Below are 24070 nucleotides of genomic sequence, written 5' to 3' on the forward strand. Positions count from 1 at the left end.
GACTGCCCATAGCTAAAACTGAGTTTTGTTTATAAATCTTATCGTATATGAAGTATCCTGAGTACACACAGTGAGAAAGTAAGGGAAAAAAATTTCTTGGATAGTTTCTTCTGGAGAAGGTTTAGAACTTCTTGAGTAGGTACATTCGTGAAGAGGGAAACAGTATTGAAACTTGCCATTAAATCTGATGTGTTGAGTTTGATGTCTTTTATTTTGGAGACAAAATCAAATGAATTTTTTACATGAGAAAAGGAAGTACCACAAAGGTTTTTTAAAAAGGATGCGAGGTATTTTGAAAGGTTGTAAGTAGGGGAGTTTATGCCGTCAACGATAGATCTTAGTGGAGAGTTTAATTTATGGATCTTAGGGAGTCCATATAACCTAGGGATTAATCGACCTAAGGGAAATACAGATGTTTCTTGGTAACTCTGAGGTGGTTTTCAATAAATTGTTGATCCTATAGTGTAGTTCTTCTGTAGGATCAAAATCGTTTTTTTGTACTACTGTAGCACGTTATGCATGTTTAATGAGATTCTATTGTAATCATGCGCCCTAACTGTATGTTATTTCTATTATTGTTTAAAACTACTGTACTGATGATGTCCTAAGATCTAAGGATGAAATATTTACAATTAAATAATTTTCACTGTGGTTAATACGTGTGTTTCTTTTAATTATGATCGCACCACAGGTTTCGTTATTTAAAAACGTTTTGTAGGATCACTGTTTAGTTCAGAGTAAGTGTCAGTGTTTAGTAGTTCCAAAATTTTGTTATGGTAATCCGATCTATTTAAGATGACAGTAGCATTCCCTTTGTCTGCAGGGAGAATAATGATGTCATTATTGTACCTCAAACTTTTAATAGCTGATCTCTCAGAATGAGGAATGTTATCAGAAGGAGGTCTTGCATGATTTATGGTGAAAATAGCTTCCATATGATAACAAGATTTATAAACAAAACTCGGGTTTAGCTATGGGCAGTCTGCTCTCTCCGATTCTTACTGACATATTTCTTAAGGATTTTGAAGAAAAAGCAATTAATTCCTCAACTCTTAAACCTAAAGTATGGTATCGTTATATCATCATCATCAAATTCCTGACATGTACTCTCAAGGGGTGTACAGGATATGATAGTACTACATGAAAAATTTACATCATTACTAACTTCCTATCTACAATTTTCCTCCAAATCAGTCTGTCACTTGTCAAGACTCCAATATTATCATTATCAGATGTTATATTTCTGTCGTTTAAGGCACATTGTACCGTATTAATTCACCTATATCTTGCTCTTCCTCTGGGCCGTTTTCCTGCCAACCTGGAAGAGAACACTTGTTTTGCTAATCTTTCCTCGCCCATTCTGTTTAAGTGACCATACTACCTGAGATTAGCTCTGCTAATGCATTACTGGATGCTGACAATGTCAAGTTCTTTTCTAATATCCTCGTTTTTAATATGATATTGCCATTGATGCCATCTGTTCACGCCTCTAATCTTTCTCAGGACTCTCATATCTGCGGTCTCTAGTCTTTGGTCAAGTGTTTTACTCCTCATCCAGCTCTCAGATCCATAAGTTAAAACTGGTTTGAACACTGTCTTGTATGCAGCTAATTTAGTGTTCCGACTAATTTCTCTCTTATTCCATATGAATTTATTCATTTGACTTCCTACCATACCAGCTTTGTTGATTCTGTTGTCTTTCCATATTTAATTTACCATCTTCACTAAAAATTATGCCTAAGTAGCTGAAATGTTTTACTTGTTCCACAGGTTCCCCGTTCACAACACAGTTGACATTTTCAACAATTCTACCTATTTTCATTATCTTTGTCTTTTTAATGCTCACCTTCATACCATATCTATTACAACAGTTATTCAATTTAGTCAGGGACTCTTGCATACTTATAGTGGATTTCTTTAGAAGTATAACATCGTCCATATAAAGCAAAGAGCTGACATTAACATCTCCAATTCTGATATCATGTTTAATACCACTTTCCTTCATAATGTGATCCATATAGATAATGAATAACAGAGGGGATAATGTACATCCTTGTCTCACACAAGATTTAACATTAAACCATCTTCCTATACTTCCTTCATTTCTAACTGCCGACTACAACTCAAATGCAGACTAAGTATTGCTTGATGTAATGCGCAATTGACACCATATAACTAGCGTATTGAATAGCTTCTCTCTTGGCACCTTGTCATATGCCTTTTCCAGATCGACAAAACTTTCTATGTTATATTCCCATGCTTTCTCATCTATTTGTCGTAAAGTGAAGATCTGATCCTGACAGCCTCTATTTGGCCTGAATCCAGCTTATTCTTCACCAAGCTTTTCTTTCACAATTCTTCTCAACCGTTTCTCAAGTATGCTTGCATACATCTTGCCAGGAACACTCAGTAGGGAATACCTCTGTAATTCTCACATTCAGTTTTATTTCCCTTTTTATATATGGGCACTATTAGAGCTCTACTCCAATCATCGGGAATTCGCCCCTCTGTCCAGGCCTTCTGGATTATGTGCAGCCACTGTAAGACTTTTATACCACCATATTTCAGTATTTCTGGTTGAATATCATCTACTCCTGCTGCCTTTCCACATTTCAAGCCATTGATGGCTTTTTTTTACTTCAAGTATGGATATGTATTCCTGACTGCATGCCCGTTGAGTGTTTTTTACCACTGTGCTATCACTGCTTGTTTCATGTAGCAATTTTTCGAAGAAATTACTCCATACTTAAAGGATATCTTTTTCTCCCATTTTCATGTCACCTCTATCATCTCTAACTCATTTTACAGCACTCTTTCCTCCATTGCTAAGCTTCTTCACCAACCTCCAGAATATTTTGCCACCTTCTTGATATTTATTTTCTATGTTCTTGCCAAAGTCCTCCCATGACTTGTGTTAGCTAGTTTTACACAGTGTTTAGCATTCTTGCATTTGTCTCTCTAATCTCTTAAGAGCACAAGCTGACTTATTTGAGAGGATCTTTTGATATGCTTTCTTCTTTTCCTTCACTGCCTCTAACTTCCTATGTCCACCATGGAGTTCTGATTTTTTCTATCCTTGCAGACAACCTCACCACATGCTTCTCTGGCTGAATGAATCAGGGTTTTCTTCAAGGTTTGGTTTCTGTTCTCAAACTCTGTCATTTTTTTCTTCAATAATCTTTGTGTATTTTTAGTCCACAGTTCACATCTGAGAGCTGCTCAACTTTTATTCGCTTTAAAACTTTTTCACATGTTATTCTTTTCAATATGAAATTCAATTTTATCCTGCTCAAGACTAAATGGTGATCACTTCGAATTTCAAATCCTCTGTACACTCTGGTGTCCTGCACTAGGGAGAAAACATCACTATCAACAATAACATAGTCAATGAGACTTTTCTTATTCCTTGTCTCATGTGAATTTGTGCACATTTTTATGTTGGAACATGGTGTTAGTAATAACCAGTCCATGACCTGAGCAGAAATCCAACAGATATTTGCCATTATTATTGGCTTTGCTCTTTTCTCCAAATTTTCCCAAAATATTTTTGTATGTCTGACAATCATTTCCTACTGTGCTATTTAGATCCCTAACAAGGACCATCTTTTCCTTTTTCATTGTGTCAGTTGCTTTCTCTAAAGACTCAAAAAATTCCTCCACTTCTACCTTAGTACAGGGTGTCCCAAAATTCATACAAGATTTAAATTTAGCGCCATTTGTGTGGTAAAGTGTTGCACGAGAAAAAAAGACAGCGTGACAGCCGACAGTTCAGGGTTATTAAAAATGGAGCGCTACACGAAAGAACAACGCATTTTCATTGTTGAGCAAGATTTTAAAAATTATGAAGGTTTGGCAGCTACAGTTTGCAATTTTCATACAAAATATGGTCGGAATAGTGATTTAACTTCATCAACTGTGAAAAGATTAATTAAAAGAATTAGTGATCTTATACACTCTGGCTGTCCTTCAACAGAAAACATCGAAGCAGTTTGTGATAGTGTTGCTGATTGTTCAGGAACATCAATTCGGTATCGTGGTCTTGAATTGGGCATTTCGAGAAGCTCTCTACAGCATATTCTCACGAAAGATTTGCATCTTTATGCTTACAAAGTTCAATTGACTCAAGAACTGAAGCCTACTGACCACACACACTGAAGAGAGTTTGTTGAATGGATTATGGAACAACAACAAGTTGATGCTTAATTTTCGAACAAAATCATCTTCAGCGATGAGGCTCATTTTCATCTTGATGGCTTTGTTAATCGACAGAATTGTCGCATTTGGGGTTCAGAAAATCCAAGAATGATTGTTGAGAAACAAATGCATCCACAATGTGTCACTGTTTGGTGCGGATTTGGGCAGGCATCATCGATCTTCTTCTTCGAAAATGCGGCTGGTAAGGCAATAACACTTAATGGTGCTTGCTATCGCGACATGATAATCCAATTTTTTGTGCCTAAATTGCAAGATATGGATTTGGACGACATGTGGTTTCAACAAGACGGTGCCACATGCCATACAGCCCGAGAAACAATTCAATTACTGCATGAGTCATTTCCTGCTCGTGTAATTTCCTGTTTTGGTGATCAGAATTGGCCGCCCAGATCATGTGACTTAACGCCGTTGGACTTTTTTCTTTAGGGTTTTTTAATTTTTTAAGTCTAAGGTTTATGCCAACAAGCCCACGACCACCCACGCCTTGAAGGAGGAAATTGACCAACAATGAAATTCAGCCACATTTATGCAAAACGGTCGTGGAAAATTTCGACAAAAGAGTGCATATCTGCCAGCAAAGCCGTGGAGCTCATTTACCCGATATGCTATTCCATGCATAACCTTATACTGTATACTTTATGAATCAATAAGAAATTACAATTTTTAATTAAAAACCTGTGTTTTCTATCAAAATTACTTCTTGCATGGATTTTGGGACACCCTGCCTTATTTGTGCCTATGGTCCAACCTTCTGTTGGACCATAGGCACAAATAACTCTCATTGTCCAATTCCCCATTCTGATATTTGCCCACATCACTCTACTTGAGACTGCCTGCCATTCAAGAAGATTAGCCTCGTATTTTGTGTTGAATACTATGGCTACTCCTTCTTTTCCTTGATTGTCATTTCCCGAATATAACATTTTGTATTTATTGTTCAGAAAGATCTCGCCAGTTTTTGTCTTTTTTGTTTCAGTCACCCCTATTATGTCGATCTGGTACTTACCTAATTCCTCAGCTAGCTCCATTTCTTTGCCATTCAGGCTTCTTATGTTGATAGTACCGATCTTTAACTCTGGTGATGTTGAGTTGGGGTGTGCTTTCAGATTTGTTCCAGTAGCTGACATTTTGCTGTTCGCTTGTTCCTGGCGAAAACATTGGGGGCCTTGTTTAACCGGGTGACGCCTCAGCCGGCATGAAATTTTGTCATGTTGTATAACTGAGAGGAGACCACCACATAGCCTTTAAAGGAATGTGGAGAACCGACCAGTGCTTCTGACCTAATGTCCAATCCTCTCCTTCTCGTGGTGCATCCTGTTGGATATCTACCTGGATACTGAACGAATAAGGATGGGCTGGCAATTTGGGATTTAGCCGACCAAGTTGTATTCTTATTGGCTTAAAACAATATAGAAAATGATTGTATCGTTATATTGCCGATGTATTTCTCATTTGGAAACACGGTGTCAACAACCTCAACTTTTTTCTGGACCACCTCCATAAGTTTCATCAGAAAATCAATTTCACCTGTGAACTGGAATCCGATGACTGTCTTCTCTTTCTGGACTTAAAACTTACGAGATGTGCTGAAAATATCAAAATCTCCATTTTTGAAAACCCACTCACACAGACAGATAGATACCTTCATGTTTCTTCCCATCACTACCCTCCACAAAAGTTTGGTATTATTTCAACCCTGGCAGATTGAGCCAGATCTTTATTAAGAGATGAAATAGAAATTGAATATGAACTCGATTTTCTTAAAAAGTGTTTTGTTAACAATGGAATCTCTCTTAAAAAGATTAGTAAAGTTCTCTCTATCCATCGCTCAATTGCTTTTGAAGATTCTTCTCCACCAAGAGCTTTTATTTCGTTACCATACATGAGCTCTCTCTCTCCCCAAAACTAGCCAAAATGCTTCAGAAATTCAACATTAGGATTTGCTTCACTACGTTTCCTAAACGTTGCTCCATACTAAGTAGACCTAAAATGAAACATCTTCCTACTCAGTGTCCAGGAGTCTCATTTGGACTCCTGGACACTGATTGATTAGACTAAGATTTTGTGTGATTGTGGCAAACACTATGGCCAGACAGCTAAATCCATCCTTTTACGCCTGGAAGAACACCAAAGAGACATTTCCTATAACAGAAACAGAGCCAGCGCTCTCTAGAGCTACGTTCTCTTTTCTATGAACTCGGATGAAGGCCGCCAACACCTCGTAGACTGGCCACAAACTTCTAATATCCATATATGCCAACAAAGTCAACATAAGGTCAACAGCCTTGGCTACAATATTTCTGATGCACACATTGCCACTGTCCAATACTGGCACGCTCATGTCAGCTCATGCACGTAATCAACTTCAGTTGGAACTCAAGCACACATTCCTGTTTTTAAATGTACTTGTGTGTTTAAACTAGATCTGTTAATGTATTTTGTCATGTCTCCGTTATTTTTAATGTAATTCTTTGCCTCTGATACCTGAAGAAGTTGAATTTCAATGAAACAAGTCGTATCTTAACATTAAACTTTTCTTTCTCAGTATAGAGTCATTTAAATTCATTTTTATATACATTTTCTACTGAGTAAATTTTGATCAATTATATATATATAAGAAAGAAGGTAGGCAGTTAACTCTAGACACTCTTTCAATGGTAGGGAAATCTGAAATCTAAAGAGAGAGAGCCACCCACCATTACATGCAGTAGTAACTGACCAGAGTTAAGTCATTCTTGCCATGGGCTACAAATGGTGGAGGTAAACCAGAAAACATCAATTTGCTGAGCAGTTCTCCACCAGATCCTGTCAGATGCCTTGAAAATGTGAAGTGCAACAACATTCTGTCCAACTACAGATCCGAGAGCCTAGTCTGACAACTTGCCAAGAAGAGTCAATTCATGTTGAAGGGGAAAATGAAATAAGCTGATGTATGAATTGGTCACAACATGCAAAATCACGTGCTTTATGAGTAAAATGTTCCAACTCTTATACAAGCAAAATAGTTACCACTTTAAAAACTACAGTGTTCATAATAGAAAAGTTAATTTTCTGAACTCATCCCACAAGACAGATTGATTACCCTATTATTGGAATGGATTCTTCTTCTTTTGACATGTGCAGAAGTGTTGAAGGATGTTGTATCTGTGGACGTACATTAGATTTCTCTGTAGCACATGTCCAAAAGTGGGTATCTAAAGCAAAGAGAACTGGAGTGGCAGAAACTTTATTGGTGGGCTTCCAGTTAGTGTTGAGGTTTACAGGTAATGAACTGTGTCTGTGATTTTAAAGAGAACAGACATGAGAGCATTGGTTCAGTTGTTTGGCTTAACTTTTTTTTTGAAATGGGCTAAATATGTGTTTGATTCCATACTGTGTGGATAGTTAGACTATTTGTTAATTAAATATATGTCAGTTCTGTAGCACAGTTTTTAAGTACAACTGGAGGAATACCATCAGAACTAGGAGACTTTTTTAAAACCTAGGTTACTCAAGATCATTTTTCTGTCTTTCTGGCAAATGGTTACAGAGAGCATGCAGTGCACTGTTTGTAGTTTTGTCATCATCATCATCCTGCCATGTACCCTCAAGGGGTGTACAGGATATGACAGTACTACATGAAAAAATTACATCATTACTAACTTCCTGTCTACAATTTTCCTCCAAATCAGTCTGTTACTTGTCAAGACTCCAACATTATCAGATCTTATATTTCTATCGTCTAAGGCACTTTGTACCGTATAAATCCACCTATATCTTGGTCTTCCTCTGGGTCGTTTTCCTGCCAACCTGGCAGAGAACACTTGTTTTGCTAATCTTTCCTCTCCCATTCTATTTAAGTGACCATACCACCTGAGATTAGCTCTGCTAACACATTCCTGGATGCTGACAATGTCAAGTTCTTTCCTAATATCCTCATTTTTAATATGATATTGCCATTGATGCCATCTGTTCACGCCTCTAATCTTTCTCAGGACTCTCATATCTGCGGTCTCTAGTCTTTGGTCAAGTGTTTTACTTCTGACCCAGCTCTCAGATCCATAAGTTAAAACTGGTTTGAACACTGTCTTGTATACAGCTAATTTAGTGTTCCGACTAATTTCTTTTTTGTTCCATATGAATTTATTCAATTGACTTCCCACCATACCAGCTTTGCTAATTCTGTTGTCTATTTCTATATTTAATTTACCATCTTCAGTAAAAATGAAACTGAATTTATTATGCAAGCATGTGACAGAAGGAACTCGAGGGCAAAGGGTGTTTGAATTGATTATAGTGTCAGAGGGTGTTTCAGCTAAAGACGTAACTATGTGATACTCACTTGAAAAGTGACTAAGTTTCTGAATGTTATTACATTCAGAAAAGGTTACATGCTGAACTACAAAGCAGGAAATTATGACCAACTGAGGAGTATACCGAGTTCAGTGGAATGGGATTGCTTGCTAGATGGAAAGAATATCAACAGTGCATGGAATGCATTTAAACAACACAGGAATGATGCTATATCAGAATGTCTCCTGAGAGTTTGAAGAATAAATAGAGTAAGAGTCAAATGGATGTGTAAACTTATTAAGCAAAAGATTTGTAAGAAAAGTACGATGTGGAATGGAATATCGTGTGCATAAGGATGACTTCTGTTATGAACATTCCGTTATAAGCAACTGGCTAGAATAGTCACAACAGTTGTACGGAAAGCAAAGTCTGGGTGTGAAAAGAAACTGGCTCTGCATGCTAAAGACCACTCACAAGAATTCTGTTAATATGCTGCAAGTAAAAGAAAGAATGAATATGAAAGAATAACTCTTCTAAATCCTGATGGCATGATGGTTACAGATGCAGAAGAGGCTGTTCAGTTAATGAGTGCCCATTTTGTTCAAAGCTATCAACCTGGTGTATACAACATTGAGCTCACTGTTACCTCTTCACTAAATGAAGAAATGCAGGTATATGAGGAAGAGGTATTAGAGCTGTTGCACAAATTGAATAAGAATTCAGCAATAGGGACATCAGCACATACACTAAAAGAGTGTTTGGATGAACTGGCCATTCCTTTGACAAGGCTGTTTAATATGAGTCTCTGAACAGGGAAGATTCTGCAGGAATGGAAGGAATGTATGGTTATTCCATTGCACAGGGGTGGTGCGAAGACCGACGTATTCAACTATTGACCGATTAGTATCTCAGGAGTGGGGTGAAAATTTTGGAAAAATTGGTCATGGCTTGCATTCAGAAATGGGTTGACTCTGAATCTCTACTTTGCAATGAACAATGTGGATTTACTAAGGAAAGGTCATGTTTTAGCAACTTGCTCACATTCTATAACAACGTTACCATTATTGAATTAGACACAGGGAATGGATACACCATGATACTTTTAGATTTTGCTAATGCTTTTGACAGAATACAGCATGGCAGACTGCTACATAAATTGGAGAAAATGGGTCTGGTTTATAGAATATTAGCATGGATAAGAGGATGGCGCTGACTGACATATCAAAAAGTTATATACGGGGGATGTGAGTCTGTAAGATCCACTGTTATTCAATCTGTACGTTAATGATGTTGGGAAGGATTTGACAAGCAACATAGAGCTATTTACTGATGAGGCAAAGATAGGTAAGGTAATCAGAAATGCTGCTGATATGCAGTAGTTGCAGAATGATTTGAATAGGCTGGAATTGTGGGCATGGGAAAATAGGAGTCAGTTTAATATCAGTAAATGTAAAATCATTGACTTTGGCGTGATTAGATATCCAATGTTGTATTATATTGGTGGATTACGCTAGAAGAAAATGATTAGGCTAGGAATTTTGAGGTGTTAATAGATAGGTATTGAAGTTCAGGCGTCATGTGGCAAAGATTGCAAATACAACTTAAAAGATAACTGCAATGCTAAAATGAATGTTCACATCAAGATAAGGAAGTTATTTTGCCTCTTTTACAAGGCCTTAATAAGACCTCACTTGCACTATTGTGCACAGGTCTGGTCTCCAGGTTTCCGTTGTGATTCTGATATATTGGAGAGAGTACAAAGAGAGTGTTAAAATGATATCAGGATTGTGGAATACTGAGTATGAAGACAGATTAAGAATTTGTAGGCTGCAGACACTAACAAACAGGAGAAAAAGTAGAGATATGAGGGTGGTCAGAAAAGTTCTTGGTCTCGACCATAGATAGCAACACTATTGGCAATATTTTTTTTTTAAGTTGGTACATCTGTCATAAGCATCCATGTTAAAATGCAAGTCATTCTATCAAGTAGTTTGTTTATAAAGTTGTCTGAAGCAAGTGTTGTCTGCATCCCTTGAAATGGATAAAATTGAGTATCGTACGGTTATAAAATTCTTTGTAAAAGAAGGTTTAATGCCAAAAAAAATTCATTCGAACTTCATACAAGTTTATGGGCACTCTTCTCCTTTGTTTTTGACAATTAAGAAATGGGCTGCCGAGTTTAAACTTGGTCGTACCAGACTTGAAGATGATCCACATGAAGGACTTCAAAAAAGTGCAACAACACCAGAAATCATTGATCAAATGCATGGTATGGTACTGGATGACAGGCGAGTCAAAGTGCGTGAAATTGCCGAGACTATAGGCATTTCAAAAGAACATGTAGGATATATTTTGCATGAAGAATTGCAAATGAAAAAGCTTTGCGCAAGATGGGTGGCACACTTGTTCACAGCAGATCAAAAATGCGCTCACATGAAAATCTCTGAACAGTGCTTGCAGCATTTTAACAGTATTAAAACTGATTTTATGCATCTATTTATTACTATAGATGAGACTTGGATTCACCATTACACACCAGAATCCAAACAGCAGTCATAACAGTGGACATTAGCTGGTTGTTCAGCACCAAAGAAGACAGAATTGATTCCATCAGCAGGATAGGTCATGGCATTGGCGTTTTGGGATACTGAAGGCATTTTATTTATTAATTATCTTGAAAAGGGTAATACAGTAACCTGGGAATATTATTTCGATCTTTTAACCAGATTAGATGAAAAAAAATTCATGAGAAAAGACCCGGTTTGCAGAAGAAAAAAATCATCTTTCATCAGGACAATGCACCTGCTCACAAAGGTGTTTTGGCAATGGGAAAATTAAGGGATCTGCACTGTGAATTGTTGAAACATCTACTCTGTTCCTCAGATTTAGCTCCCTCTGATTTTCTGTCTCTTACCAAAACTAAAAACTCTTCCTCACTGGTCAGCATTTCAGAGGTGATTGCAGCTGTAGAGGGGTATTTTGCAGATCTCACTGAGAACCACTACGTTGGTGGGATAATGGCACTGGGGCATCTCTGGAATAAACGTATCAGTCTTAAGGGAAATTATGTTGAAAAATAAAAATAATTTTAAAATTATAAATCTGTTTTTCATTGTTAGGCTGAGAACTTTTCAGACCACCCTTGTATGATTGAGACTTACAAACTTCTGAAGGGTCATACAGGATTTCAATTAATGAAATTTTTCAATGGATGGTGAGGAAAGGACCAGAATGTATCCTTGGAAGCGGAGAATGAAGGCTGCTAAGAAGGGGGTCAGGACTAGATTTTTCTCTCATAGGGTGGTGTGTGGTTGAAATGGATTGCCTTTGGATGTTGTGAGTGCAAGCAGTGTGAATGAATGCGATATTGAAATAAAAATTGGAAGAATACCAAAGTAAATTAGAAAAATTAAATGATCATTTTCAGCTCAGTTTTGATGAACTAAAGAAGTTAATTAAATCCATACTTTGAATTTCTTGTAAATCCTTTCTTTAATCCTTTCTTAATCAGTGATGGCTGTCCTGTTACGTGGACGGGATAGTGGTACTACAGAAGCTGCTTTTTTACAATCAGAACTGTTAGACCTACAGGAGTAAGTGGCTTGAAAGGATACATAAGAGCTTATGTGCAATTAACTTTTGGAAACAAGTACCACAGGCAAAGTATCCTCACCTCAGGAAAACCAGTTTCCAACTTATCTCAATTTTTGAGACAGCTTATTTCTGTGAAGCTCTCTTCTCTATAGTGAAGTTTTCATAATCAAACCATCATGCCATCCTCATGAGCACCTGACTGAGCTGCTTCATATATTCTTAACATCATAACAGCCAAACTTTAAAGCATTAACAGCAAAAATGAAGACCTGCCCTAAGCCCTCTATAAGCAGTAATTTAAAAGCTTAATAATAATGTGAGTTTATTTGTTTAGTGTATGATGTACAGGTCTCAGAATAAAACATACAAATTACATAAAACAGCATAAAAACAATTGTATAAATCATATTAAAAGGGGTACACTAGGTTGAAATGATTAAACATCAAAATTAAAAATCAGGAGTCAGAGCTTAATCCTTAAATCCCGGATCCACTCCAGTGATTCTGGGGTCAGTTTAAAAAAGTCCTCTTTAGAACCCGAGAATGAGTAGATAGGGCACTGAAGCACAATGTGATTGATAATCTGGATCCCTCTTCTGCATTCACAGTTGGGACTATCGGACCAGTTCCATTTATGCAAGAGATGCTTACATCTCCCATGTCCTGTTCTGATCCAATTTAAAGTGGTCCATACGTGTTTAGGGAGATTGAAGCCCTCCCGATGAGATGTCTGATTTGAGATGGGTATTTGAAGGTTGGAGGTATGTTGAAACCAATACTCTCCCCATGACTCACATAGGTCGAAGTTCTGGTCGTTTATTTGTATTGCACTCCTCCAGGCAGGGTGCCTGGATTTCAGTCTTTGTGAAGTTTGGAAGGAAATGTCTTGGTGGATAGGCAAGGAACTGTTTCCAATTATTTTTGTCCAATATATATGTATGTGCTTTTAATAATTAAATGTTTTAGAAAATATCTTATTGTTCATGAACATCTGAAAAATGTCCTATGTGGCTCTTGAACTTGGGAAACTTGGCCACCCATGCAATAATGCCAATGTTTATTCATTTTTTTCTGCCCTAGTACACTAGTTGAATAAACAAGGCTCGAATAATGGTGATTTGAATAGAGTGGGAAATGAAGGCCTTCATTTCCCTCTCTACTCCAATGATAATCAGAGCAAGTGTTTGATTTCTAGAGATTGGAAGCAGTAATCTGACCTTGAAGATCTTGTTTAATATAAAACCTTGATGTTTATTCATTGGTGAGGGTATGTAATATTTCATAAGCATCCTTGAATTTCAGAATATAAATATTTTAAGCAATTCATGCCAACATGGTTTGCCATCAGAATGCTTGATAACTGTTTATTGAACACAGGACTAGAACTCACTTAAATTTTCTTCACTTGTCAAAATCTTTATATTCATCCATGCATATATTTGCAAAGGTACTTTTTTTTTTTTGTCCTGCATGGCAGACACCATGTGAGCAGTAAATTTTTAAACAAGTTTTTTAGGAGAGGACAAGGTGCTTTAAATGGATATACAGAGACCTTGTTTAGAGGGGTGAAGGTTATCTTTATTTCATGTTACATCGGTATCGTTGCTATTCTAACCATTACATGATTGGATATATGGTAGAATTACAGCCCTCTGAAGTCCCATCTATTATAGATTAAATCAGAACATCATCACAAAGAGCTCTGATTACACATCTTTTTTATATCAGGAGGTGATGAGATGCATTTACTATTTTTCTGTAATCAGCATAAAGTGGATGTGGTTTTAAATAACATGTAAATTCTTCCAGATATTCCTTAGATCCTCATCAGATGATTAAAAGATTGTCAACATAGTGGAGCCAGATTCTTGTTCTTATCTGGCCATTCTTTAATACTCATATCTTGAAGGATTCTCTGAATAAGTTTACCAGTAATGAGGAAAACGATGAGTTCGTCACTTTTCATTGCTCAGGTCTGAAGTGACTTGTTTGGTCTCTTGAATAGGGTTTCTGGATTATTTAACCCTTAGCATGTTTACATTGCTAAACATGCTCTATGTTACAAACCTTGAATGGGTGGGATTGCACATAGACACTGCATTTAAGAAATAATTCAAAACTAAGTTGTTGAAAAACTTAATTTTATTAATGAAATGTAAAAAGTATTATTTTATTAATTATGTAAATTAATTTGTGGTTCGTTAATTTTTTGATTTTGACATTTTTATTTTAACACCTCATGAAATTACAATTAAAACTCTTAAGAAAATATAAGTGCCATTATTTTCTATTATTTTGATCCATCTCTCTGCAAGTAGTTCTGTATTTACTAACAGAATTTCAACAATCTCACTTCATGGGGAATCGTCCTTCATTCATAAAATGATAAACGAGATGGTATACCAAGTCTGACTATATATATGCAGGATCCATATCCAGTGTCTTGACGTACCCTTCTAGAACCAGCCTAAAGTGAATTATTCCCTCACGTTTACCTTAAACGCATTCTCTTATCCATTCAGATTCAATCATTAATTTTTTATTGCAAGTTGCATCATTTCATTTGAAAAGGTTTTCTACAGAAAATTTCTACAAACATCAGTGATATTAAGCTTTATATGGTGTAAATTTGTACACACGATTGCATTTGATTAAGTTAGTGACAACTATGACTCCATGGTTTCACCTTGGATAACAAAGTGCAGCCAATAGTCTGTGAGTGGGTACTCGTGACCAGATCAACTTTTGTAGTTTGATGCTGTCTCAGAATCAATGAAATGACTTTAGGATGAAGATTTTCTTGGAGAGTTTCCATTCTTTTTGAACCAGCCTTCTTGGTTTATACTTTGCAGATGTTTTTGGGATTCTTCAACTGTAGCATGCCAGAATTCAAACATTAAAAGTTTTAAATTAGATTATATTAACCTCATTCTAAACGGTAAAAATGATTTTTCTCACAAGTTGTTTAGTTTGAATAAATATAGTTACTTATAATAACACACAGCAAAAAAATTTTAATAAAATATGAAGGCATGTTTCAAAAACTTTGGATTTTGTTGTGACAATCAGCGTTAAGTGATAATACGTATCATTATACATCTTCTGATTAACTAATTGTGAATTCATATTCTGAATTTATTGCCTTGATTTTAATTTTCTGAAAAGATTTTAATATTAGATTTATATATCTATCTAATTATTTATTTCATTCTAAAACAAGTTATACTCTTATTTCAGCTGTAAAAAGCTTGGTGAATACTACAAATAGTTCATTTTCTGTAAGAATGTACAGCGAATATTTAGAAAAGCAGAAGATACTCTCAGTTCTGCCAGCATGGGAAAGGAAAACATCACCAGTACCCCAGGCAGATGTCAATTTGCCTGCAAAGAGAAGGCGAAATAGTGGCAGTCTTGAGTATGTAATATTTAATGTAAGAAATATTTTTAGTAGCATTTTTCATTTATGTGCTGGACATCATTTGGATAGTGTAGTGGATATTTGTAACCATTAGGTTGTGGTTTCAAACCCCACTATAGCATTTCTAAATGCTTAATGACAAATCTGCACATAATAAACTGCTAACTTTCCTCCTTGCAAATTGGATATGGTTTGTTTTATATTTTAGCAAATGCATGTTTGTGCTGGTAAGTAGGTATGTAAATACAATTGGGAGGGTACCCAAAAATAACCGGAATTATTCATTATTATTTATTTATTTTTTTATTTTTTTTACAAAAAAAAATTAAGTTTATAATACCATATTTTAGTCTTCTTCAAAGTACTCTCCATGTGAGTCAATGCACTTGTCACAATGTGTTTTTCCACTGCTGGTAAGAGAAGCAATGTTATTATAACAAAAAAGAATACCATGTGTTTTGGAGGTTTGAAGCATCTAGGGATGTGACATATTTATGCCAGGATAAACATAGGTTTTCTCCCAGAAAATAAGGTAGGAATGTGTGCTGGTAGCATTAAAATTTGCTAAATTATTTTTACTCTACTTGTGAATGTCTAGAAGATTCGTATTTAATGCATTGGCCATAGGAGATCATGAAGTTCAAGTCATCTAAGTATGACAAAGTTTTGTGAATGATGAAGAGTAATGAAGTGTATTAAATGACTCACTTCGTTACTTCTGCAAAGATCTGAATAGATTGGACGTTATCCATTGTTTTCGTTCTACTTTGTAATTAATTAACTATTGTCACCACTAATAATGGCTTGTAATATTCAAGTTGAAATATATGTCCTTAAATAAATACGAAGATGGTCTGAAAAGTTCTTGGCCTCGACCACAGATGGCAAAACTATCAGCAAGATTTTTTTTTCTTAGTTGGTACATCTGTCATACTAGGGTGGTCTGAAAAGTTCTTGGCCTAACAATGAAAAAACGAATTTATAATTTCAAAATTATTTTTATTTTTCTACATAATCTCCCTTAAGACTAATACATTTATTCCAGCGATGCTCCAATGCCATTATCCCATCCCTGTCGTGGTTCTTAGTAAGATCTCTTAGTAAAATCTGTAAAATACCCCTCTACAGCTTAAAACACCTCTTGATTTGAAGAAGAACGCTGACCAGTGAGGAAGAGTTTTAGTTTTGGGAAGAGATAGAAGTCAGAGGGAGCCAAATCTGGGGAATAGGGTGGATGTTCCAACAATTCATAGTGTAGAACAGAGGTCCCTTAGAAGTCCCTTAATTTTCCCATTGCTAAAATACCTTTGTGGGCAGGTGCACTGTCCTGATGAAAGATGATTTTTTTCTTCTGCAAACTGAGTCTTTTCTCACAAATTTTTTTCTTCTAGTCTGGTTAAAAGATCAGGATAATATTCCCTGGTTATTGTTTTACCCTTTTCAAGATAATTAATAAAAAAAAATGCCTTTAGCATTCCAAAACACCGATGCCATGACCTATATTGCTGATGAAACCGACTTTGTCTTCTTTGGTGCTGAACAACTGGCTTCTGTCTGCTGTTTTGACTGCTGGTTGGATTTTGGTGTGTAATGGCGAATCAAATTCTCATCCATAGTAATAAATCGAAGCATAAAATCAGTTTTATTCTTGTTAAAACGCTGCAAGCACTTTTCAGAGATTTTTCTGAAAAATCTTGCACAAAAAGATTTTTCATTTGCAATTCTTCATGCAAAATACAGGCAGCCCCTGGTTTATGCCTCATTTCCGTTCCTGAAAAAAATGGGCATAAAACAAACCCAATTTTAATGTGAGGTACACAGTTATGTTCCGCTCAGTCAAAGAAAATGCAAATGAAGTATGTGTAACATTATTATATTTAAAGCTTTGATAATACATACATATATATTTGTTAAAATAAAATTATTAATAACGAAAACAAAACAAAATTATATACAAAAAATATGAAACTTCGAAAAGATATTATAATTTGTATGTTGAAGTTCCTGGTTTCAGATCACCTGCATTTTTTTTTTTTTTTTTTAAAGTATCCAGTGTTAACTGCCTAGATTTTCTTTTTCTTTCTTTAAGGCAGTGTTTCTTAAACTTCAGATAGCTGCATACCCATTCTTAAATTTTCATTATTACCAAGTACCCCCTTATCAAATAATAAATAAATTAAGTATATTTCATTGTAAATATCTATTTTATTTGAATTTTATATGTTCATGAAAATTAAAAATAGATTTATTTTTAATAGAACAAAATTTGGAATGGGTTCCTCTTCAGTTCCCGTCCATGAAAATCCACATTCCATCATCATCATCATCGAATTCTGACATGTTCCCTCAAGGGGTGTACAGGATATGATAGTACTACATAAAATTTCAAGTAATTCATATCATACTTACGAAGATTTTTCATCTTCTTCCTAGTTGGTTCTCTAGAGATGTCAGACGACACACCCCTATTAATTTCATTTGATCCAGATGCAATATCAACGTTTCCTTGTTGCTTACAGCTAATTGTATTTGCTATATTGCTCTTTTTTTTGTGGGTTTTATAAATCCAATCTTTAACCAATGATCCATACTTAAGAATTTGAAAGCGAAATAAGTTACCATATTTACTCGAAAATAACTCGTACTTTTTTTCCAAAATTAAAGTTAAAAAATCGTGGTGCAAGATATATGCAGGGATTTTTGGAAGCTAAAGTTTTCAGGAAAAAAAACTGAAAATGGTGTGACTTACAAAGAAACTCCTACTCGCTATCACTACTTTTGGCATTTTTGGCATAGTTGTTCAAGAACAACTATTCAACATTCACACAGTATCTATCATACTTCGTTTTGAGCTCATTCACAGTCATAGAAACCACAACAGACTCTGGCAACTTATTCCATTCATTCACCACTCTCCAAGTAAAAAACCTAGCTCTAACACCCTTGCTAACCACACTCATATGATTCATTCCATAGACCTGCTATCATTTTGGTCACTCATCTCTGGATCCTGTCCATCAAGAAGAAACCCTGGTGCCCAAATCTGGGCGCAATAGTCTAGATGGGGTCTTATCAAGGCTCGATACAGAGGAACAATAACTTGCTTATCTCTGCTCGTCAAAGTATTCTTCAGTAACCAAGTGATTTGATGAGCTGATTTAGCCACTTTTGCAATGTGTCCCCTAAACTTCAACTCCCTATCCACCAGTGTTCCCAAATCCCTGGCTTCGTCCATCTCCTGGAGTACAGTTCCACCATTGTGGTATACTGCTGCTAATCTTTTCACCCCAAAATGCATAACTTTACATTTTGCCACATTAAATTGACATTCATTCTCCTTAGCCCAGTCCTCCAAACTATCCAAATCATCCTGCAAAATTTTGATATCCTGTGCACTCGCTATTCCCCTACCCAGCTTTGCATTATCAGCAAACAAATGAACAGTTCCTCTCAGATCCTTTCCTATATTGTTAATGAACAAATTGAACAGTAGTGGTCCAAGAACAGAACCCTGCAGTACACCACTAGTCACAGGCCATGACTAGTGAGTAATTTTGACATCCTGTGCATTCATTATTGCTCTACCCAACTTTGCATCATGCAAAGAAATGGAACTAGCTGAGGAATTAGATAAGTACCAGATCGACATAATAGGGGCGACTGAAACAAAAAAGACAAAAACTGGTGAGATCTTTCTGAGCAATAATTACAAAATGTTACATTCAGGCAATGACAAGCAAGGAAAAGAAGGAGTAGCCATAGTATTCAACACTAAATATGAGGCTAATCTTCTTGAATGGCAGGCAGTTTCAAGTAGAGTCATGTGGGCAAATATGAGAATTGGGAACTGGACAATGAGACTTATATGTGCCTATGGTGCCACAAAAGGTTCTACTAACGTAGAAGTGGAGGAATTTTTTGAGGCTCTAGAGAAAGCTACTGACATAATGAAAAAGGAAAAGTTGGTCCTTGTTGGGGATCTGAATAGCAGAGTAGGAAGTGATTATTAGACATACAAAAATATTTTGGGAAAATTTGGAGAAAAGAGCAAAGCTAATAATAATTGCAAATACCTGTTGGATTTGTGCTCAAGACATGGACTTGTTATTACTAACACCATGTTCCAACATAAAAAGAAAAGTCTCGTTGATTATGTTATTGTTGATAGTGATGTTTTCTCCCAAATTCATGTCAGGAATTTGATGATTTCTCCCTGGTGCAGGACACCAGAGTGTACAGAGGATTTGAAATTGGAGTGATCACTATTTAGTCTTGACAGGATAAAATTGAATTTAATATTGAAAAGAATGACATGTAACAAAGTCTTAAAGCGAATAAAAGTTGTGCAGCTCTCAGATGTGAACTGTAGACTAAAATACCCAAAGATTATTTAAGAAAAAATGAAAGAGTGAGAACAAGAACCAAACCTTGAAGAAAACCCTGATAGATTCAGCCAGAGAGGCATGTGGTGAAGTTGTCTGCAAGGATAGAAAAATCAGAACTCCATGGTGGACAAAGGAAGTTAAAGAGGCAGTAAAGGAAAAGAAGAAAGCATATCAAAAGTTCCTGGCAAATAAGTCAGCTTGTGCTCTTAGAGAATATAGAGACAAATGCAAGAATGCTAAACACTGTGTAAAACTAGCTAAACAAAAGTCATGGGAGGACTTTGGCAAGAACATAGAAAATAAATATCAAGAAGGTGGCAAAATATTCTGGAGGTTGGTGAAGAAGCTTAGCAATGGAGGAAAGAGTGCTGTAAAATGAGTTAGAGATGATAGAGGTGACATGAAAACGGGAGAAAAAGATATCCTTGAAGTATGGAGTAATTACTTCGAAAAATTGCTAAATGAAACAAGCAGTGATAGCACAGTGGTAAAAAACACTCAACAAGCATACAGTCAGGAATACATATCCATACTTGAAGTAGAAAAAGTCATCAAAGGCTTGAAATGTGGAAAGGCAGCAGGAGTAGATGATATTCGACCAGAAATGCTGAAGTATGGTGGTATAAAAGTCTTACAGTGGCTGCATATAATTCAGAAGGCCTGGACAGAGAGACAAATTCCTGATGATTGGAGTAGATATCTCATAGTACCCATATATAAAAAGGGAAATAAAACTGAAAGTGATAATTACAGAGGTATTTCCCTTCTGACTGTTCCGGGCAAGATTTATGCCAGTGTACTTGAGAAACAGTTGAGAAGAATTGTGGAAGAAAAGCTTGGTGAAGAACAAGCTGGATTCAGGCCAAATAGAGGTTGTTAGGATCAGATCATCACTTTACAACAAATAGTTGAGAAAGCATGGGAATATAACAAAGATCTGTATTTAAGTTTTGTCGATTTGGAAAAGGCATATGACAAAGTGCCAAGAGAGAGAAGCTATTCAATACGCTGCAGTTATATGGTGTCAATGGGGCATTATATCAATCAATACTTAGTCTTTATTTGAGTTGTAAGTCAGCAGTTAGAATTGAAGGAAGTACATGAAGATGGTTTAATGTTAAATCTGGTTTGAGACAAGGATGTACATTATCCCCTCTGTTATTCATTATCTATATGGATCACATTATGAAGGAAAGTGGTATTAAACATGATATCAGAATTGGAGATGTTAATGTCAGCTCTTTGCTTTATATGGACGATGTTATACTTCTAAAGAAATCCACTATAAGTATGCAAGAGTCCCTGACTAAATTGAATAACTGTTGTAATAGATATGTTATGAAGGTGAGCATTAAAAAGACAAAGATAATGAAAATAGGTAGAATTGTTGAAAATGTTAACTGTGTTGTGAATGGAGAACCTGTGGAACAAGCAAAACATTTCAGCTACTTAGGCATGATTTTTAGTGAAGATGGTAAATTAAATATAGAAATAGACAACAGAACAAAGCCAATGTGGTAGGAAGTCAATTAAATAAATTCAAATGAAATAAGTGAGAAATTAGTCAGAACACTAAATTAGCTGTATACAAGACAGTGCTCAAACCAGTTTTTAACTTATGGATCTGAGAGCTGGGTCAGAAGTAAAACACTTGACCAAAGACGAGAGACTGCAGATATGAGAGTCCAGAGAAAGGTTAGAGGTGTGAACAGATTGCATCAATGGCAATATCATATTAAAAACGAGTATATTAGAAAAGAACTTGACGTTACCAGCATCCAGGAATGCGTCAGCAGAGCTAATGTCATGTGGTATGGTCACTTAAACAGAATGGGTGAAGAAAGATTAGCAAAACAAGTGTTCTCTGCCAGGTTGGCAGGAAAACAACCCAGAGGAAGAGCAAGATATAGGTGGATTGATACAGTACAAAGTGAATTAGACGTTAGAAACATGAGCTCTGATAATGTTGGAGTCTTGACAAGTAACAACCTGATTTGAAGGAAAATTTTAGATAGGAAGTTAGTAATTATGTAAATTTTTCATGTAGTACTATCATCTCCTGTACACCCCTTGAGGGTACATATCAGGAACATGATGATGATGATCAACTTTGCATCATCAGCAAACAAATGAACAGTTCCTCTCAGATCCTTTCCTATATCGTTAATGAACAAATTGAAAAGTAGTGGTCCAAGAACAGAACCCTGTGGGACACCACTAGTCACAGGCTCTCTTTTGGACTCTACTCCTGAATAAACTACTCTCTGATATCTCTCCATCAACCACCCTCATATCCATCCCCATATGCTGGGGATGAATTATTTAGGGGACGATTTTTTTAGCCGTAATTTTGGGGAAAAAGTAAGAGTTATATTCGAGTAAATACAGTAATTTGTTTAGCTTTCAAATCTTAAGTATGGATCATTGGTTAAAGATTGGATTTATAAAACCCACAAAAGAGAGCAACTCCAAGGAGTCTTCTTCTTTCCCATTATTTCAAGCAAACATTGCCTGTAATTTACGAGACTTGAAACATCTGGAACAGCTATGAAGAAGTGCATATGATTGGCGCGATATTAACAAAAGATCGTACGAGCCAAAGACAAATTATCTTTTTAACAGTTGAGTTGAAATGCTAATTCTCTTCAACCGAATTCCATATTATCTGAAACACATTCACTATATATTTCTTAGTTTTAACATGTTCACAACGGGGTGGTGTCAAGCAAAACCATATGTTGCACCAGCAACATATAGTTTTTCTTGATTCTATGCAGCAGTTTCTATTGAATGGGAGTTGTGATTCATTAGTTAGTGATGTTTTTATCCCAGTTGTCTCTAATTGTGCTCTTTGTTGAGAAATATAATGATTCCGTGCGTTAATAATGCATATCCAAAAATTGCATTATAATAAATTTAGTTTAATCCTTTATCCAAGTGTGAGCAAACAAAGTTTGCGCCTTAAAGTATCTTCAGGACTCTGGTAAGGCCGTACAACACTGGGCAACTTGCAAAGCTAACATCACTCCTATCTCAGTATCTCCCATAATGCAAAACACATCTCCTTGCGGATATGTATAATGTTATGCATTAAGGGAAGGGCCACTACCCAGACTAGTTTTGACCTTTATTGAGGTCTCTTCAGTGGGAGCCAAGCCCAAGTGGATATACCAGGCAGAAGCATTAGCAAGGTCATCTCTACCTATAGGAGTTGTCAAACGGTGTGCCACCTTTTTATTAAATTACTCTGGATTTAGAGAAAGATGTTGAAAGTTTATTTTTCACTTGGTTAGACTATAATAAATTTAGTTTAATCCTTTACTGAGATACTGAGATAGGAGTGATGTTAGCTTGCTCCACCTTTGTAACGTGTTGCCCGGTGTTGTACCACCTTACCCGAGTCCTGAAGATACTTTCAGGCACAACTTTGTTTGCTCACACTTGGATAAAGGATTAAACTAAATTTATTATAGTCTAACCAAGTGAAAAATAAACTTTCAACACTTTCTCTAAATCCAGAGTAATTTAATAAAAAGGTGGTACACTGTTTGGCAACTCCTATAGGTAGAGATGACCTTGCTAATGCCTCTGCCTGGTATCTCCACTTGGGCCTGGCTCCCACTGAAGAGACTTCAATAAATGTCGAAACTAGTCTGGGTAGTGGCCCTTCCCTTAATGCATAACATTATACATATCCGCAAGGAGATGTGTTTTGCATTATGGGAGATACTGAGATAGGAGTGGTGTTAGCTTGCTCCTCCTTTGCAACGAGTTGCCCGGTGTTGTACCACCTTTCCCCAGTCCTGAAGATACTTTCAGGTGCAAACTTTGTTTGCTCACACTTGGATAAAGGATTTTACTGAATTTATTATAGTCTAACCAAGTGAAAAATAAACTTTCAATATCCAAAAATTGTTTCTATGCTTGCAAGTATACGCTGTAAATTGGTCATTTTTATATCTCTCAGAGAACCTTCTTTGTTTTCTTTCTCCTCCTTTGGATGTTGACATAATTGTTTGGCTATTTCTTTTAAGCCTTCATTGGAAAGCGGTTTATCATGGCTCTCTAAGACTTCTGTCACATCTTCAACTGTGATATCGTCCAATCCCACCTCTCATGCAAGCATGGTAACGTCTTCAATAACCTTCTCCTCTTGCTCTAATTCCTCGAAATCGTGCATAAATTC

At 36.1% G+C, this 24070-nt stretch overlaps 1 protein-coding gene across 2 annotated transcripts in view; it reads left to right on the forward strand.

Annotated features, from left to right (window-relative positions):
* The window catches only part of LOC150103011 (poly(A)-specific ribonuclease PARN-like), a 322707-nt gene that overhangs the window by 266618 nt on the left and 32019 nt on the right, over positions 1–24070 (forward strand). Inside the window, exon 17 of one of the 2 annotated variants that reach the window (XM_090397872.1) lies at positions 15319–15512. In XM_090397872.1, the coding sequence (XP_090253998.1) occupies positions 15319–15512 (194 nt within the window). The remainder of the gene's footprint in view (positions 1–15318; positions 15513–24070) is intronic. The other variant, XM_090397871.1, reaches the window with a different exon arrangement.

This window comes from Typopeltis vanoorti, chromosome 9 (genome assembly GCF_054136105.1).
Source record: "Typopeltis vanoorti isolate ZY-2024b chromosome 9, IOZ_Tvanoo_1.0, whole genome shotgun sequence".
Lineage (NCBI taxonomy): Eukaryota > Metazoa > Arthropoda > Arachnida > Uropygi > Thelyphonidae > Typopeltis > Typopeltis vanoorti.